The following is a 19,052-nucleotide window of genomic DNA, read 5'->3' as shown; positions in this document are numbered from 1 at the left end:
AAAGCCGCCAGATCTCGCCATACGCGCACAGAGTACTCGCGCTGAGAAATTACCTCATTCACGGTCTACGCGAAAAAGAAAATTCAAACACAAAAAAAAGGAAGAAAAATGAAAGCAGGTTTGAGGGGGCGTTGAATACGGACGCACTTCCTCCGGCACCGTTGGACGAAGCGTTTTGAACCACCTTTTACCGGCGAGAAATAGGGGAGTGGACGATTGAGGGTCCGATCGGAGATTATTCTTTGGAGACGACTCGTCGTTTGAGTTTGGATCGGGCCGAAGATGAGTGGGTGGAATCGGTCCTCGAGAGGAGCGAGGCTGGGTGGTCGCAATTCGAGTTCGCAGCCCGAGCGGACGTCGACGACTCGGACGGTTCGGCTCGGGAGAGTCCAGCCACAGGCGCCGGGTCACCGCACTATTTTCTGCAACGATCGCGAGGCTAACATTCCAGTCAGATTCTCGGTAGGTGACTCGATTTTTCTACCTATTGTCCTCATATTCTCCGTTTACTGTATTTTCTGTTTGGGTTCCGAGAAAATTAGGAGAGAATATAATCGAAATTGAAATGTTGGATTGTTGATTTTCTTCAGTTAACGTCCAGGAAAATTGGAACTTCACTGCTTTCGTTATTTTTTTTCTCCGTTGAATTAGTTGCGGTTAGTTATTGTCGGTTTTTAGTGGATAGTGTGGTATTGAAGAGATTAGGGTTTCTGTAACGGAAAAAAAAAATTTAATGCTAAAAATGCTGTTTATGCTACATGAAGCTTCCTTATGGTTCTAAGGAATGATCAATGTTCATGCAAAGCGCAATGCAGTTGTGGAAGTAAATTTAAGCTGCTTTAAGTGTTTGTGTTTTTCTAATTTATTTAATTATTTTTTGGATTCTGCTACCAACAAAAAGGAATAAAGATAGGCAAGCAAGATTATCCGCCTGTATAGAAGTATCAATGTGGGTAGTTTTCCGCTCATTGTGGTTGATTGAGGCTTCACTATTGTTCTTGTAGAGTGTTAGGCTGTTAGCTCCCCACTTTTTATCTGGATCCCAGAACAGTAGATTAGGATTTGGCATAACAGAATCTAGAATATTTGACTAGCACAGTGGATATTTTCAGGATTTTGTTTTAGCTCCACCATGTACCATCAACAGGTTGTTTGACTATAAACCTATAGGATATATAATCTATGTTCTGTTATCTGCTACTTTAAATCTTACATCGTTTTGTTTGTATACGGTTTTAACTATTATGCATTCAATTGTTCCAGGGGAATTCTATATCAACTACAAAGTACAACTTCTTTACTTTTTTGCCAAAAGGACTCTTTGAACAGGTAATTCACGGGCCTTTGAACTACATAGATGAATATGATTATATTAGAATGTAAAGTTATAATATGATTCGGTGCGGCAATTTCTGACCCAACCAAATAAGAAGTTAGAACCATAGCTTGTGTACTAAATCTTATTATGGTTGTTTTGGAGTATTGACAACTAGACTAGATGGATAAGAAAAGTTTATAGGAGATGCATTCCCCTGGTGGATAAAGTTGAAAATCTTAAAATTAAGGGCAATTTCAATGAATTTGACTTTAGTTTTAAATCAACCTGCTTGCTGATGCAGTTCAAAGCTTATCTGTTTTGTTTGTAGTGAAGTGTAGGAATATCATTCTGTGATGGGTTACATATGCATAAAACAAATTGACTAGAGTTGCCAACACCTATGATTTTATTTTGTTATGGTCCTGAGAAATTGTTTGTTTACACTGACAGTTCAGGCGGGTAGCTAACCTGTACTTTCTTACGATCTCAATTCTATCAACAACGCCAATCAGGTATTTTAACTTTATTTGGTTTGGTACTTATCTTGTAATGTTATATTACAAAGTCTTAACATGAAAACCAGTATATGTGTAGGGGTAGAACCTTTATGAAGGGGAAAATGTGCACCTGAGTATAAGAGATGCCATTTTTTTTGTTTATTTTTTGCATTCAGTTATGCACATTATTAAGTGGAAGTTTGTTTTTAGTTTCCAAACATAAAGGAGAGATGTTTGCACCCTATTTTCTTCAGTTTGGGTTCTTTTATTTGTTATTAGCACACTTATGTGCACTTTGGAAATATTACTTACAAATTTGCTTTGGCTTCACTGAATCTGAAGGGTACTGACTACAACTGATTCACTGTAATAATTTATAATAGTTGTTAAATTCTAAGCATAACGTTTTCAAGTATGTGTAATATTGCAGTCCTGTGCATCCTGTAACCAATGTGGTCCCTCTGAGTTTGGTGCTCTTTGTTTCTCTTGTTAAGGAAGCATTTGAGGATTGGGTGAGTACCGGTCTGCTTATTATATCCTGCAGCCTTGATTTTTACCTTTTTTGTTTTTCTGTATTTCCAATATCAAATCTGTGTGTGTGTGTGTGTGTGTGTGTGATAGCTGTGATTTGAAGTTTTATCTATTATTTTTATGCAGTTAAGTATGAAACTGAGGATGAATGTTTAACTAAGTATCTTTTTATTTTGAATTTATGTTAAACAGAAGCGCTTCCAGAATGATATGACCATAAATAATGCTTCTGTTGATGTCTTGCAAGATCAAAAATGGGAAAGTATTCCCTGGAAAAAGTTGCAGGTTGGAGATATTGTCAGGGTGAGTGTACTTCTTACTTAAGTTTCCTCTTGGAAATGCATTTGATGTGCCATAATATGATATATGCACTTCTATAAGGTTATTGTGTTATCCTGTAACATGGATATCAGTTGTAACTTCTGTGGATGATGATAGTTGTTGCATGTTGTAAAACCTTACCCACCCAACCCTGGTGCAGAAAAAAAGATTCCCATTTATTATATAAGCATTTGAGCACCATCTCATTTTCACCTTATGGTGCATCTATTCATTTTCTGCTGATTGTTTTTCTCCAGTTTATCGTATTATTCATTTACCCTTCTATTCCCATCATTGTTTATTGCACATTAGAACTTTGTAGGCTTGTGAATTATCGTATCCTAGCATCCTTTATTAAAAACTCTGTATTGGGGGGTTTTGCTCTGTCATATTATATTTTGATATTTTTCTATGGATAAACAAGTCTCCAAGATGATTGGCACTATTGACAACTACCCAATTATGTGGGAATTGATTTTTCTTTGTGGGAACAAGGGTGGCGGGGGGACAGAAACTACTCAGTGCTGCAGTTCAGCTGATGCGTGGTCTTGTTGGCATGTTGATTATGTGTGCATACGTGACCACGCGATAGTTGAATTGGCACTATAGCAGAATAGAGATTGTTGCTATCAGAGAGGTTTTGTCCTGTTGATGATGTGTGCAAAGTGCAAACGTGACCATGTGATAGTTGAATTGGTTGGAAGTGCTCTTTAATTGTAACTCTTCAACATGATGATGTTTTTAAATAAACTTGGTCTTGTGATGGCTGAGAAGGTTGGAAATTCCCATTAGTTGTAACTTTTCATCTCTCCCACTCTTGCTCTTTACTTGCTGCCCAAAGTTTTAGGAACATGGAATTGAGTAACGCTTTATATGGTTATGATGATTTTTTTTTTCTTTCTAGCAATCAGAAGATATTTGATGCATATTGTCTTGGATGTTTGCTGTTTTTCATTTAAAATTTTGAATTGTTCTGTTTATATATTTGCATGTTGTTTCCATTCAAAAAGGAATGTTATTTGGCACTACCTAGAACCTGATGTTTTTGTATTGGTTTCAGATCAAGCAGAACGGATATTTCCCTGCAGATCTGCTTTTTCTTGCTGGTACAAACCCCGATGGTGTCTGCTACATTGAGGTCTTTGATTCTTTCATCTCTTTTAATTTTTGAATATTCAGTAGTGCCATGTTTAACATGGATGGACTCACCCTTTTTCAAAATAAATAATAAGTGAAATATTTTGTTTGTTTGCTTTTTGTTTTTTATTTTTATTTTATTTTTTATTTGTAACAGACTGCAAATTTGGACGGGGAGACTAATTTGAAGATCCGAAAAGCATTAGAAAAGACTTGGGATTACTCGACTCCTGAGAAAGCATCTGAATTCAAAGGTTTAGTATTTCCTGTTAACCTGCCATTCAGCAAGTCTTTATAATTGTACATTCATATACTTGAGTGTTCTTCAAACAATGATTTAAGTAATCTTGTTAAATGCGATGGGTGTGAAATTTGATTGCTAAATTGATGAGTCATTTGTTGCAGTTGTGATGATTCTGATGAATGCCTTACTGATGAACGTTTAATTCCTAATTGCAGGAGAAGTGCAGTGTGAACAACCTAACAATTCATTGTACACCTTCACTGGAAATCTCATTATTGACAAGCAGACATTACCTCTATCTCCAAACCAACTTTTGCTGCGAGTATGATATTGTTTTTGTTTCTCAGTAATGGAATTTATTTTAGAACGTGATTTTAATAGCTTCTCATGGATTTGCACTCATTTTTGCTGTACAGTTACTTGTAGCTGATAAAAATGGTCTACATTTTACAATCTTGCATATCAATTTTCTGTGGAACTAGTTGGTGTGCATGAATTGTTTTTTGTCAACTACTAATTTTAGAGTTGTGAACCATGTTAATCTTTGTATTATTGATCCCTAATGGTCTTGTATCATTTGTTTGATTTGATTTCGGCTCTCCTATATACCTGTGAAATTGACCTGGAAAACTCATTGGAATTGCGACTTTGCTATATTTTTACAGGGTTGCAGTCTCAGGAATACTGAGTACATTGTTGCGACTGTTATATTTACAGGTCATGAAACCAAGGTATGTTATCAAGAAGTGGAGTAAATTAAATGCCTCTTATTTTAACTCCCAACCTTTATGTTTACATGTGTAGAGTGTAGTAAACGTGAATTCTTGGAGCAGTTTCCTTCTGTCTGTCAGTGTTCTTACTTCAGTAGATGTTTGTGACTTGGATTCCCCTTCAGAAAAAAGTACTTTTGTGCTATTGTCTTACACATGCTTTTTTTACATCTCCCATTCCTCTTAGTTGTTTCTCTTTGATTCTGAAGGGTATCAAGTCCTTAATTTTATAGTATGTTTCATGTGTGTTATAAGAAGCTACTTGCATTTTCATCTTATCCTATTGGTACCCACCGTTTTCCCTCCTCCTCCTCCTCCTCCTTCATTATGTATATTCTGTCCATACTAATGAATTATTGGTAATCTTCTATTTTCGTTTGCAGGTTATGATGAATGCCATGAATGTTCCTTCGAAAAGAAGTACACTGGAGAGGAAACTTGACAAACTGATACTCGCACTTTTTGCTTTTCTCTTTATGTTGTGTTTGATTGGAGCTATTGGCAGGTGTGAGAATATGCTATCCTGTAATTTGATTATGTATTTTCCTTTGAAATTTATATTTCCACTCAAATTCTTTACATTTTTTTTTCCACATCATGATGATGTTTTTGGTTTATGAAATTCTGTAGTGGTGTATTCATCAACCACAAGTACTACTACTTAGGTCTCCGGGGGAAAAAGAATGCTGACTCATCATACAGCTCATTTGACCCTAATAACCGTTTTCTGGTAGCATTCTAGCTTCAGCAGAATAATTGTTGTAGAGTGGATTTCTTTGAGTAATTCATGTTGTACTATATATTTTTGATTATATTGTTTATCGGTCTTATAGGTTATCCTTCTGACGATGTTTACCCTCATTACTTTGTACTCAACAATAATCCCTATTTCTCTTTATGTTTCCATTGAGGCAAGTTTCTTCGCTCAATGCTGCATCTGCCTGCTACTTAAATGTATAATGCTATTTTTGATGGGTAGAAAACTCTACTAAAATATTTTATGGATTGCAGATGATCAAATTTATCCAGTCTACCCAATATATCAATAATGACTTGCGTATGTACCATGTCGAAAGCAATACCCCTGCTTTGGCTAGGACTTCGAATTTGAATGAGGAACTTGGACAGGTAAGTTAATCCCTAACTTGTATTCTAATAGCACAAGGTTTTTTTTCTCTCTAATTTATTCTGGGGAAAACAATTATTTGTTACTATTTTTGTTTACTTTGTAATCTTATTACTATTTATCACAGTTAGTAACGTGAAAAATACGTACTGCATTATTCGGCAACTTTGTTAAAATAATACTTAAAAAAATTCGGCCGATACTTTTTAACTAATATTTATTTAAAATTTTTTAGACATTTTTATCGGGGAGCCTTGTTGGCTTGGGTCTCCCTTTATTTATTCAATATGTTAAAATACGGGTAGAATGCTTGAATTTTATATGTAAATTAACGAAAAATGTGTGAAAATAATGTGTTTTAAACATGAAAAGTACGTGTATTGTACGCTGGAGTTTTAAAAAACGTGCAATTTAACAAATCATTAATACATGTATGGAAAAGGGAAGTTTTTTTTATAAACATGTAGTCTATAATACTCGAATTTACTAACTATGCTATTTATTACTTCCTCTGCGCAATTAGAAAAATTTGCACTATTTTAGTATAACTGAGGAATGTTTTTATTGAAATCTTTATCAATTTGCTTTTATTAATGGTGACAGTCTATCCTTTGGTCAGGTGGAATACATCTTTTCTGATAAAACTGGAACTCTAACAAGAAACTTGATGGAGTTCTTTAAGTGTTCAATTGGAGGGGAGGTCTATGGAACTGGTATCACTGAAATTGAAAGGGGAATAGCAGAGCGGAATGGTATAAAACTTGATGAGGTATCTCTCTCTCTCTCTCTCTCTCTCTCTCTCTCTCTCTCTCTCTTTCTCTATACACATTTATATTATATGATATAATTATTTTATATATGAGATAGAAAATTTCCCTCTTAATGAAGTTATGATTTCACTGTTCCTTAAAGGGGTACAATTCAGGCAATGCAGCCCATGAGAAGGGATTTAACTTTGATGATCCTAAGCTTATGCGAGGAGGTTGGAGGAATGAGCCTAATCCTGATCTTTGTAAGGTAGATTTTTTTATTTGTTAGAAGTATAATGAAATATTTTTGTCATCGTTACTGAGGTGTGGAGCTACATGCAGCATGCTAAATGTTGGAAGTTCTTTTTCTCCTTTTGTTTTAGGGGATTATGTAGCTGTTTGCACTCTCTTGTAGTTTTTCTCTTTGCATCTTGTTTTATGGGTCTGTAGGGTTTATGGGAGTTTATTTTCTTAGAGGGAATTCCATACAGGATTATTCTTTTGACGGCTAAATTAGTTTCTCTGATTCTCTAACTTACCAGAAAGGCATATTATAATACTTATATTGATAGATTTTGTTCTATTGGTAGGAATTCTTCAGATGCCTTGCTATATGTCACACGGTGCTTCCTGAGGGTGATGAGTCCCCGGAAAAAATCACATATCAAGCTGCATCCCCTGATGAGTCTGCTTTGGTAATTGCTGCAAAGAACTTTGGCTTCTTCTTTTACAGGTATACAATTCTCAGTTCTGTCCTATTGACTGGGATTGCTATTGTCATACTTGTGTATATTTCAACATTTAAGCCACATAGTGACAGATGTGTGAAGGGAGGCTCAGTTTCACATCCTTTAACACCAACCTTTTTTTATTTGATCCATGAATTTGTTTCCATCCGATCTATATTTCAAATGTTTGAATGGTGTCTATTTATTTGTACTAATAAAATGTTGCTCTCCATTCTTTTTCTGGTTCTGCTAGAAGTGCTTTGAGAGAGCTGTTATCAGTTAGTCTAGCTTAATTTAAAGTAGATATCTTCCTTTTTCTCAGACGTACACCGACAACAATATATGTGCGTGAATCTCACACCGAGAAAGTCGGTAAAGTCCAAGATGTGTCTTACGAGATTCTCAATGTACTTGAATTTAATAGGTGGGTTATGTCCTTGAACACATTTGTTCACTTTTATTTTTTGGGCCACGTACTTATATAATTTCATGGTTGATTGACTTAACATTTATTGCAATTTCTATTGATTAACTAGTACGAGGAAGCGTCAGTCTGTTGTATGCCGTTACACGGATGGCAGGCTTGTTTTGTACTGCAAGGTAATACCGTATTGAGGCTTTTATATTTGATGAAAACTGCTGAGCAGTTGGCAAATAAATTAACATTATGTCAGGAACCTGTTATTGACAGGGTGCTGATAATGTAATCTACGAGAGATTGGCATATGGACAAGATGATTTGAAAAAAGTGTCTAGGGAACACTTGGAATTATTTGGATCTGCTGGATTGCGTACTCTTTGCCTGGCCTATAGAGATTTAAGTCCTGATACATATGAAAGCTGGAATGAGAAATTTATTCAGGCTAAATCCTCTCTAAGGGATCGTGAAAAGAAGTTGGATGAGGTATGTTCTGTTGAATCTGGTTTTGGTAGTATAGTGGTGTCACTTTCGAGATTTGGCATGAACTGTTATAACTTCATTACCCTTATTTCTTTGAGTCGTTTTCTGTTTTATTCTTCTATGCATCCATTTCGTTTTTGTTTTAACAACCAACCCCTCCCCCCCCCCCCTCTCTCTCTCTCTCTCTCTCTCTCATTATTTATTGATGTTGGTATTAATTATTGAAAATAATTTTGAAATCAATGAAGGTGGCAGAACTCATAGAGAAAGATCTCATTTTGATTGGATGCACTGCCATTGAAGACAAGCTTCAAGAAGGAGTTCCAAATTGCATTGAGACTCTATCAAGAGCTGGTATTAAGATTTGGGTGCTAACGGGGGACAAGATGGAAACTGCAATAAATATAGCTTATGGTGAGTTGGTATCTTATGAGAGCTGGGGCTTCTTTATTCCCTTCACCTTTGTTCACTCACCATCACTCTTTTGGTCTCTCTCTCTCTCTCTCTCTGATATCATTTATCTTTTCTTTTTTTTTCCTTAAATTTGCTGCAGCCTGCAATTTGATCAACAATGAAATGAAACAGTTCATTATCAGTTCAGAAACTGATTTGATTAGGGAAGTTGAGGACAGGGTAAGCAAAAAGTTATTAGCTTGCACGTATAGCCTTTACATACATTAGAATCACTATCAACCATGATATTTTCCACTTACATATACGTTCTGATTCTGGTGTTAGGGAGACCAAGTGGAAATTGCACGTGTCATTAGAGAAGAAGTAAAAAAACAACTAAGGAGGTGCCTTGAGGAAGCGCAGAACTATCTTCGCAGTGTGTCTCACCCAAAACTAGCACTTGTAATAGATGGGAAGTGCTTGATGTATGCCTTAGACCCCATTCTACGAGTGACGCTACTGAACTTGAGCTTGAATTGTAACTCAGTTGTTTGCTGTCGGGTTTCCCCTTTACAGAAAGCACAGGTGAGTTTTCCAATGGAATTTTAACTCTTAAGATTATGTGTTTGAGTAATAAGCCTGTGATGAAAATGGAATTGAATTATATAGTACCTTTATGAATTTCTATTTCTGTTTAACATGGTTTAATTAAGGATGTAACGTTGCTAAAATATCTGCACTAGAGAAGCATAAGGAAACGAGTTTTAGTTCTTAAAATTTTGTCTCTAATATATATAATATTTATGTAGTTTACTAATAACATTGCCACTGTCTTTAGGTGACAAGTATGGTAAAAAAAGGTGCAAAGAAGATAACACTGAGCATTGGTGATGGTGCCAATGATGTAAGCATGATCCAAGCTGCTCATGTTGGCGTTGGAATAAGTGGGCAAGAAGGAATGCAAGCAGTGATGGCTAGTGATTTTGCTATTGCCCAGTTCCGTTTTCTTACTGATTTACTGCTTGTGCATGGACGGTGGTCATATATTAGATTATGCAAGGTATGGATTTCTGGTAACTTTCAAAACTTTAACATTTGTCGGGTGGGCACGAGCTGACAAATCTTATTGCATTTTTCAGGTTATTACATACTTCTTTTACAAGAATCTTACATTCACATTGACTCAATTTTGGTTCACCTTCCAAACTGGATTTTCTGGTCAAAGATTCTACGATGATTGGTTTCAGTCATTGTATAATGTCATATTCACAGCCTTGCCTGTAATCATTGTCGGGCTTTTTGACAAGGTATTGTATCTGTCCATACACTCAATAATACCAATTTTCTTAAATTGCGCCCTGGGAGAAATTATTGTTTGGGCCGTTGCTTTATTTGTGGACGAGGCGTATAAACTCTTTTTTTGTCAACTTCTGTTCTTTATCATCAGGATGTCAGTGCAGCCCTCTCCAAGAAGTACCCTGAACTATACAAGGAGGGAATAAGAAATGCATTTTTCAAATGGAGGGTTGTGGCCGTATGGGGCTTCTTCTCAGTTTACCAATCCTTAATCTTCTATTATTTTGTCACTTCCTCGAGTGATCGTGGTCAAAATTCATCCGGAAAGATGTTTGGACTTTGGGATGTCAGCACAATGGCCTTTACTTGTGTTGTAGTGACAGTCAACTTTCGTTTGATTATGATGTGCAATTCAATCACAAGGTGGCATTATATTAGTGTTGGAGGAAGCATTGCAGCGTGGTTTATATTTATCTTCGTATATTGTATCATAGACCAGAAGGTGGGTCTCTTTATCTTCGTATTTGGTTTGTTCGTGGAGATTTTGATTTGAGATATTAACTGATTTATTTGTACTGCAGAAAAATCTTTATTACGTCATATACGTCCTGATGAGTACCTTCTATTTCTACTTTACACTTCTGCTAGTCCCAGTTTTTGCACTTTTTGGCGACTTCGTTTACCAAGGGTAAGAAAATGAGATCTCCGTTGCAATCTGCAGCTTTTCAATAGGGGGAGGGGTGGTTTCCCTTTGTTATTTGATGAATTAATCGATGTTTTTTGGATACAGGATCCAGAGATGGTTCTTCCCGTTCGATTATCAAATAATTCAGGAAGTTCACAGGCATGAGCCCGAAGGTAGAAGCAGGGAAGATTTACTGGAAATCGGAAACCAGCTCACACCAGCTGAGGCAAGGAGCTTTGCCGTAGCTCAACTCCCCAGGGAGGGATCAAAACACACTGGATTTGCTTTTGACTCGCCTGGATACGAATCATTTTTCGCTTCCCAGCTGGGAGTCCATGCCCCTCAAAAAGCATGGGATGTCGCTCGAAGAGCCAGCATGAAAAGGACACCGAAAAAGAAATAAACCAGATTAAGAAGATTTTTGTATAAATTGTCATTTCGACGTTGAGGGGTAGGAAAATTTGTAAGTAGCTGTGCCATATCATCCGTAGTTCTAGCTCTTTTGATATATCCAGTATCTGTTTTATGTGTTGGGGAACTGTAGTGGTATGTCCAGGCTTGTCACGGTTGTACATTTACATGAAGTGGTTCAACTTAGAGAAGAACATTTCGTTTCCGGTGTAAGGGAAACTAAATTTCAACCATTTTTCGTTGTCGATCGCTTTTTTCTCAATTGAGGTTGTATCTTTGTCCTATAGTTTTCTACGTATCATTTTTCGCTTCGTAATTTTCAACATCCGCTGCATCAAGTTCTTGGGTTTTCGCTTACGAACCCTAAACGCTATCAACACAATGCATCACATTGGCTCAACAACGACGTCGTTTGACTTAAAATGTGAAATTTCATTCAGGAAAAAGAGCAGATCAAAGGGATTTATCAATCAAAGCGTCTTTGTAAGCCTGGATTAGGATTGTGGTGCTTTTCTAAAGAAAGCAGTTTATTAACAAATCTGGAACATCAAATGTGTATGGTAAAACGAAAAAAAATGTGTTCTACCATGCTTCTAAAAAAAGTTTTTTTTTTTTTTTTTCAAAGCTTAGTGATGATGTCCATTTAATGAAATTTTCAAATAACAAGTACACCCTTACATACAAGTATACCCTTACATATTTTACAATATTTGTCCTTACATTATGCTCTTTAACAATTATTATATCACATTAAATATCATATCTTTTTTAATCATCTACCACATTCACAGACTCAAGACACTTTTGTTTTTTTGTTAAAAGCACTATCACAAAAAAAAAAGTTCACCAAACACTCAAAAACTTTATTTTACACTTGTTTATTCTTACAGCACAACAAAAGCAGTTTTTGTCTCCTTTTAAAAAAACATCATAATACCAAACAAGCCCGTAATGGATCCCACACATCTAAATAAACGTTTTAAGTTTCACACAGCAGAAGGATACGAGGCTGTTTTTTATAAAAGCGATAAAGGAGGAAGGAATCGAATACAGGACCTTGAGTGCAGAAGGATACCGACTGTTTAAGTTGATAGCCACAACCACAACCAACTATGACAGAAAGACGAGAGAGCACTACGAAGCAAGAAATAAAGTACCCTCGATCATATTATGACATTCTTTGTTCACTTCCTCGGTTCTCCTTCTTCAACACCAGAACTAGATTCAGGAGTGCAGTCACCTCTTCAAACGAGTCGAAAAACTTGGCCAGTTTTTCTGACAAGGATTGCTGGCTTTCATTTAATGACTCCTCGTCTCCTTCATACTCATCATCACCTTCGTAGACAAAACGAATCCCCCACTTCTTCAGCTCGACGCCTGTCATCCATGGCGGATCTCTCCTCGTTACATGTATCCTATAACCTTCTTTTAACTGAGAAACCAAGGATGCCCAGTCGGGTATTGGCACAAGTGAAATTGGTCTTCATTTGTGTTGGGTACTCCCTGTAAGTTCAATGCTGAAGTGAAGGTAGGAGAATCCACTACGAGGATCTTTGCTTGAATGTCCCCTATTGCAGGGTGTTCTTCCCTTGTTTCATCTGGTATTTGCTGGTTGAGAGAGACTACAACGACTATGATCACGCTTTTGAGAACGCGGTTTTTTCTCTCAGAGAATGTAACCACACCTTGAGAAAACCAGTCTGGTATCTTGCTTCCTGGCATGCTAAGATTGTGTATTTTCCTCAAGTAGCTCTGCAACAAAAATTTCCAAACCTATGACTGAGTTACCATTTCTATACACGTGCATGCGTGTGTATTCGTGAGAGAGAGAGAGAGAGAGAGAGAGAGAGAGAGAGAGAGAGAGAGGACCTTAGCAAGTCTTTTCTTAACAACCGATGAGCAAGCATTGCAACCACTCGCATACAACCTCACCAAGGAATTCAAGCATTCAAGGCCTGGAATATCGGCAACTTTATCACAACTTGTAAGGTTCAGCTCCACCAAGTTTTGCAGGTTTGAAATATCAGAGATACTTTCTAATGAGGTGCAGTTTGCAATATTCACTTCATCCAAACTCGAGGGAAGCGGAGGCAGAGACTTGAGCTTTTTACAATGAGACAACAAAAGCTTCTTAAGAACGGACAGTCCACTGAGACTGGCTGGAAGGCTGCAAAAACTATTGCGGCTTAAGTTCAAGGTTTCGAGTGATGACAACTTCTCAAAATCATCAACTTTTCCAGATATATTACAAGCACGAGCATCCAGATCATATAGCAAGGATAAATTTGAGAATGAAGTTGGGAGTATAAAATTGATCTCTTCTGTGTGTTCCCTCTTTTGAAGCGTCTTTCCCATTTTTAAAACCATCAAACTAGAAAGCATTCCAAAGCTCTCAGGTAGTTCTGTCACTGCAGTATCCACCATATGCAATCTGTGCAAGGACTTGAGTTGTCCTATTGAAGCTGGAAGCTTGCCTAACTGTTTACATCCGTTCAAGCGCAACACGGTAAGATTTTCCAACATCCCTACTGATTCTGGCAACTCTGTGATAGTAGCATCGGTTATGACTATAGCAGTTAGTCCCCTCATGCTTCCGATTGACTGCGGTAATGATCTAAGAAATCCACATTTCCCCATCTCAAGCTTCTCAAGTGTTTTCAAGGCACCTATTTCATGCGGGAGAATTGTGATTAATGTCTCATCTATTTGTAGCACAACTAGAGAATTTAAACCTCCAACTGAATCAGGCAATTCTCTCATAAACTCACCGCGCCCCACCGATAACTTCCTCAAGTTTGACAAAGAACCAATGGACGCAGGCAGTTCTTTGATAGGACTACCATAAGTAAGAAATTCCACTAACGAATTCAGGTGTCCAATGGAATCTGGGATGGTGGTCAATGAATTACACCAGAGCAAACTTAGTCTCTCAAGGTTTGCCAAAGATCCAAATGAATCGGGTAGTTTTTCTAAAGCTGAACCATTAAGGGATATTTCTTTGAGAGAACACAACTTTCCAATCAACTCAGGTAGCCCTTTCAAAAATTTGCATCGGTTCAAGCTGAGCCTTTTGAGTTTCGTAAGCTTGAAGATAGATTCAGGAAGACTTTCTATCACTGTCTCGTCAAGGAGAAGTTCTTTCAATGATACCATGCCGTCCATGTTGCTGGGCAATTTTTTCAATTTTGAGCAACCGGTGAGGATTAGGTTCTCAAGTTTTCTCAGGCCAGATACATCACTGGGAAGTTCAATAAGGTTCGAACAACCTCTCAGGTTCAAGTGGACTAATGTATTCAAATTCCCAACCGAGTCATGAAGTTTATTGAGATTAACACATCGCTCAAGAACAATCTTTTCCAAGGCGCGGTTACCAGATAAATCAGGTATAGCAGTTAGATAATAGCATTCGTGTAGAATCAAGAACATCAATTGCTCTGGCACCTGGAATACAATCAAAATCACCCTTTATATTACAGAGAAAACTAGCTTAGAAAATCATAAAAGTGTAAAGCATCCAAAGAGTAGGATAGAAAAGGATAAAGCAGATGATTGATCAAATCGTGAAGCATACCATGTTACGCCCGCGCCACAAACTTACAAGTTTGCTCTTTGAAAGATCAAGGACAGCAAGTCGCCGAGGGCAAAAATCCGAAGGAAGAAATTTCAAAGGACAACCTTTCCATTGTAACCACTTCAACTCAGCTGGAAGAAACTTGAACTTCCCTTCCAAATTCACAAAATTAATTTGGAGAAGTCTAAGATTGACCATTGCTCCAAGGGGTTTGGAGCAAATTACAACCTCTCTCTTCTTCTCTGCTTGATTTTGAAGATATGCTTTGTGCCTTTCCTTTAGGTATGTTACTGCAGAGCTAAAACTGGGGCTTTTTCGAAAGCTGTCCCACGAAACGCTGTCACCACTTGGATCCCGCACCATCCTTATCGATGATTCGAAGTCTAAGACTATCCCTTGTATACATCTTGTTCCCTGTTGTCAAGGTATCGAAAAATATATAAGAAACTGTGGTAAGAAATATCAAGCCAATCATCATCTAATCTAGAAATTGTGCCACATGAATATGTGAACAATAAAAGTACCATATCATCCTTGAAGACATTCAAGATTTCATCACGATCCCAAAGTCTACTACGCATGCCAGGATCTACAACGCTTTCATGTCTAACGATTTGTCTTCCCATGTCTCTAACTTGATCGTGCATCCACAGCATACCGCTTTCATAAACCTTCACGAGAGATTTTGCGGTGAGATCAGCAATTGCTATCTCACCATCAAAACCACAACCCTTCAGTATGTCAATTGCATCTTCTCTCTTCATATTCATTTTCACAAATAAACATGCAAAGTCTAGGAAGATACACTTCTCTTGCTCGTCTAGAGCATCATAACTTATCTTTAACACATTCTGAAGATTGCCGGGACGAATATGTTTCAGTTTCTGTAGACTGTCTCTCCATTCCTCTATTCTCCTCCGATATAATAGGTAAGAGCCGAATACTTCAAGAGCCAACGGTAGCCCACCTGTGAGAGACACAATTTGCTCGGACAGGGCCAGGAAATCATCAGGGGGCTTTTCCTTTCGCAGTGCATGGTAACTAAACAGTTCAAGCGCCTGAGACGAATCCAACTCCCTGACCTCATACAACTTGTTCACAAGATGATCGGGCAAGACACTTCTATCTCTTGTGGTAACAATGATTCTGCTTCCTTCATAAAACCAGTCTCTGTTGCCAATTAAAGCACTTAGTTGCTCTACATTATCAACATCATCCAAAACAATAAGAACACGCTTCTCGTACACAGTCGCTTTTATTGCAGAAATACCAGCGTTAAGTTCATTTACCGGCATCTTCAGAGTAGAAAGACTACCGATAAGTCTGTTTTGAAGCGATATTAACCCCTCGTGTCCTGCAGAAGTTTCTCTAACATTTGAGATGAAGCCGCGATGCGCGAAGTAAGCAACAAGTCTGTTAAAAAGGGCCTTGGCAAGAGTCGTCTTGCCAACACCACCCATGCCATGAATTCCGAGCACTCGAACGCCATTGGATCGAACATCCAACAACCTCATCACATCTTCAACTCGAGAATCAAGTCCCACTGTGTAGGAAGCAAGACCTACCGGGGTTTTCCTTATTTCATTCAAAACCTTTTTGACCAACCCCTGAACCACCTCTGCTTCCTTGCTGTCAAATTACATGACCACAACTACATTAGTTTGCCTCTTGGGGTGATGAGCACAAAAGATAACTTTAGCTTTTACACCTCTAATCTTTTGGATTAAGATTTCAAAGACATGAAGCAAACTAACCAAGAGAGGAATCACGTGATCAATTGAAAAAAAACTATGACCAACTTAATTTGATTAACATTTTGCTTCAATCATACAACAACAACAAAGTTTTATCCTACGGAATGGGGCCGCTGTATGACTCCCAGAATACTAGTGCGCTTGGTTTTGCGCCATAATCTTAATCTTAGATATTTTGACTTAGTTTTTCAGCCCTGATTGCAGTGTGAAACGTTAAATTGTAACCTGAATGAGAAGGATAGTTAATTGGGAAGAAGATATTATATAAAACTGAGATTTGACAAATCCCCAGATCCAAATGCATGCAGCAGCCAAAACTCAAACCATATTATATATGAATATGAATAAACAAATAGTAAACTAGGCCGTAAGATTAACTCAGTTAATTCATACTTCCAATAGACTCCAAAAAACCTTAAACATTAAATAATCAAATTCCTAATCATTTCAATTTCTGCATGCTGCTGTTAGCTAGCTAGGGTTTTAACAGATCTTTAACTGCTTGAGTGGGATTTTAACTGAAATTAGTTATGAATCAATTTTAGTACTATTACTGATTTAATTACTACCTGGAGGAGTTGCAAACGTAACCGGCTTTGCCACCGACTTTGGCCATGGCGCTCCTCCACCTCGAGACGACGGCGTTTCCATACTGCAGTTCGTGAGCTGAAAAATGTTCAGAAAACGGGCCCCTCTGTCGACGGACGTCGGAGGGATCCACTTGGTAGAACACAGGCAGAATCAGACACCTCCTGCTGCTCTCGCATATCTTAGCCAGCTCCTCCAAGCACCACCTCGAATCGGCGTATCTACGCGACAAGACGACGATTGCGGCCGCCGAGTCGTCGATCGCTTCCAGCAGGCTCGGGGCGATGCCGTCCCCGCGGTTCAAACCGTCGTCGTCTAAGAAGACTCGGACGCCGCGGCTTTTGAGGGCCTCGTACAAGCTCTTCGTGATTGTTGAGCGGGTGTCTTCTCCTCTGAAACTCAGGAACACGTCCCAGCGTAGCCGGAAGCCAGCCGAGGTTGATGAAACGGCGTCGCCGTCGTCGTCTTCTCCCGCCATTTGCCTCGTTTGCGCGTCTACGCGTTCGACATTATGGCCGTTCGTTTAGCTAAATGTGGGCACAGTTACTCTGAGCTTACGTAAATCACCGTTAAATGGATCTGTTTACTTTTCTTTTACATGCGATATTCTGAATTACAGGAATATTTCAAACTTGCGTTGAAGCATAAATTTTTCAATATATCGATAATACAGTGTTACGTCATCGTTATTACATAAGTTGTTAAAAAAATAATTTTTAAATTATTAATTTTTTATCATAAATCAGTATAAAAACATATGATATATTATTTCGTATTTTGAACACGTAAAAATATTCCTCGTGTAAAGGGGCCTGCCTCACTGGTCCCGAGATGGACATTATTGATGCTATATACTATGCACATGGAAAGAAAGACTCTTCAACCTTGTCCAAGTTACCCGTTACCAATGAATGAAGACTTGTTGACCATGAGCTAAATCACTGGTGGGTAATAGACTGGATGGAGAGTTGGTGACTCAGGCCACCTCCAATGGAGCTAAAAAAATGGGTAAAGTACAAAAAATTACCTCAACTATTGCGGTCATGACAGTTTCATACCTCATCTTTAAAAATTGACAATGTCATACTGCATCTTACGAATTTGTGACAACGTCATACCTCCGTCAAATTTTCTGTTAGTTTTTCTGTTAAATGCTGACGTGGCAATAGACGGGGACCACTTTCTATTAAAAAATTAATAAAATATTATTAAAAACTAACAAAAATATTTAATATTTTTTAGATATTAAAATAATAATTAAAAGTAAAATTAAAAAAAAAAAAAGGGTAAAGTACAAAAAACTACCTCAACTATTGGGGTTACGACAGTTTCATACCTCAACTTTTAAAATTGACAATGTCATATCGCATCTTACAAATTTGTGACAATGTCATACCTCCGTCAATTTTTCTGTTAGTTTTTCTGTTAAGTTCTGACGTGGCTTGATTCGGGACATGTTTTCTATTAAAAAATTATTAAAAACTAAAAAACAATTATTTAATATTTTTTAAATATTAAAATAATAATAAAAGCAGAGAAAAAAAAAACCATCAGTTTGTCCCTCTCCTCCCCCTGCCCCTCCTCTCTCTTCTCCCCATCTTCATTTTCTTCCCCTCACCTGCAAACCCAAAAAATTAAAAAATAAATAAAAATTTTGAAAACCCAACAACCCCCTGCAGAAGAACAAGAAGGAGAAGGAGGAGGAGTAGGAGGAGGAGGAAGGAAAAAAAAAATTCCCCCTTATCGGCGCGGAAGAAGAAGAAGGGAGAATGAGGAGGAGGAAGAAGAAGAAGAGGAAGAAAAAATATAAATAAAAAACAAATTTGAAAACCCATCAACACCCCCCTGCGGAAGAAGAAGAAGGAGAATGAGGAAAAAGAAGAAGAGGAGGAAAAAAAAGGAGAAAGGAAATTTTTTTTTTTTTTTTTTTTTAAACCATCAACTTCCCATCAAACCCCAAATCCACCACTTTCATCCATTCTCCACATCCTCTTCCGCACTCATCCTCCACCTCCTTTGTGCACCCATCTTC

At 37.7% G+C, this 19,052-nt stretch overlaps 2 protein-coding genes across 2 annotated transcripts; one reads left to right on the top strand and one right to left on the bottom strand.

The window, feature by feature from the left end:
• Window positions 1-282: 282 nt before the first annotated feature.
• On the top strand, window positions 283-11,352 carry LOC103946285 (phospholipid-transporting ATPase 3-like). The gene is made up of 27 exons (XM_048585130.1): window positions 283-462; window positions 1,264-1,329; window positions 1,769-1,830; window positions 2,246-2,327; window positions 2,539-2,649; window positions 3,728-3,805; window positions 3,962-4,058; window positions 4,264-4,370; window positions 4,714-4,779; window positions 5,202-5,323; window positions 5,449-5,548; window positions 5,652-5,729; window positions 5,830-5,946; window positions 6,564-6,713; window positions 6,857-6,961; window positions 7,284-7,426; window positions 7,744-7,845; window positions 7,958-8,021; window positions 8,113-8,325; window positions 8,571-8,736; window positions 8,876-8,955; window positions 9,061-9,300; window positions 9,554-9,775; window positions 9,855-10,022; window positions 10,163-10,513; window positions 10,593-10,699; window positions 10,802-11,352. The coding sequence occupies exons 1-27, from the start codon at window positions 283-285 to the stop codon at window positions 11,097-11,099; spliced, it is 3,675 nt and encodes a 1,224-aa protein (XP_048441087.1). The 3' UTR covers window positions 11,100-11,352.
• Window positions 11,353-12,107: 755 nt separating this feature from the next.
• On the bottom strand, window positions 12,108-17,594 carry LOC125468285 (disease resistance protein RPV1-like). The gene is given in 6 exon segments (XM_048584650.1): window positions 12,108-12,550; window positions 12,553-12,859; window positions 12,977-14,548; window positions 14,679-15,092; window positions 15,203-16,307; window positions 17,002-17,594. Coding segments are annotated over 6 exon segments (4,170 nt in total). The 5' UTR covers window positions 17,499-17,594; the 3' UTR covers window positions 12,108-12,275.
• Between the last annotated feature and the right edge of the window lie 1,458 nt (window positions 17,595-19,052).

This window comes from the organism of the source record quoted next, unplaced genomic scaffold, assembly GCF_019419815.1.
Source record: "Pyrus x bretschneideri cultivar Hongxiangsu unplaced genomic scaffold, Pyrus_bretschneideri_v1 Contig22, whole genome shotgun sequence".
NCBI lineage: Eukaryota > Viridiplantae > Streptophyta > Magnoliopsida > Rosales > Rosaceae > Pyrus > Pyrus x bretschneideri.
This window is presented reverse-complemented; position numbering and strand designations above follow the sequence as displayed.

Bases quoted from the DNA above. Each gene is read 5' to 3' on its own strand.
- LOC103946285 (XM_048585130.1), top strand. From the start codon at position 283: ATGAGTGGGTGGAATCGGTCCTCGAGAGGAGCGAGGCTGGGTGGTCGC. The intron at 4,780-5,201 runs GTATGTTATCAA...TTTCGTTTGCAG, and splicing joins TTACAGGTCATGAAACCAAG to GTTATGATGAATGCCATGAA. The intron at 8,956-9,060 runs GTAAGCAAAAAG...TTCTGGTGTTAG, and splicing joins TTAGGGAAGTTGAGGACAGG to GGAGACCAAGTGGAAATTGC.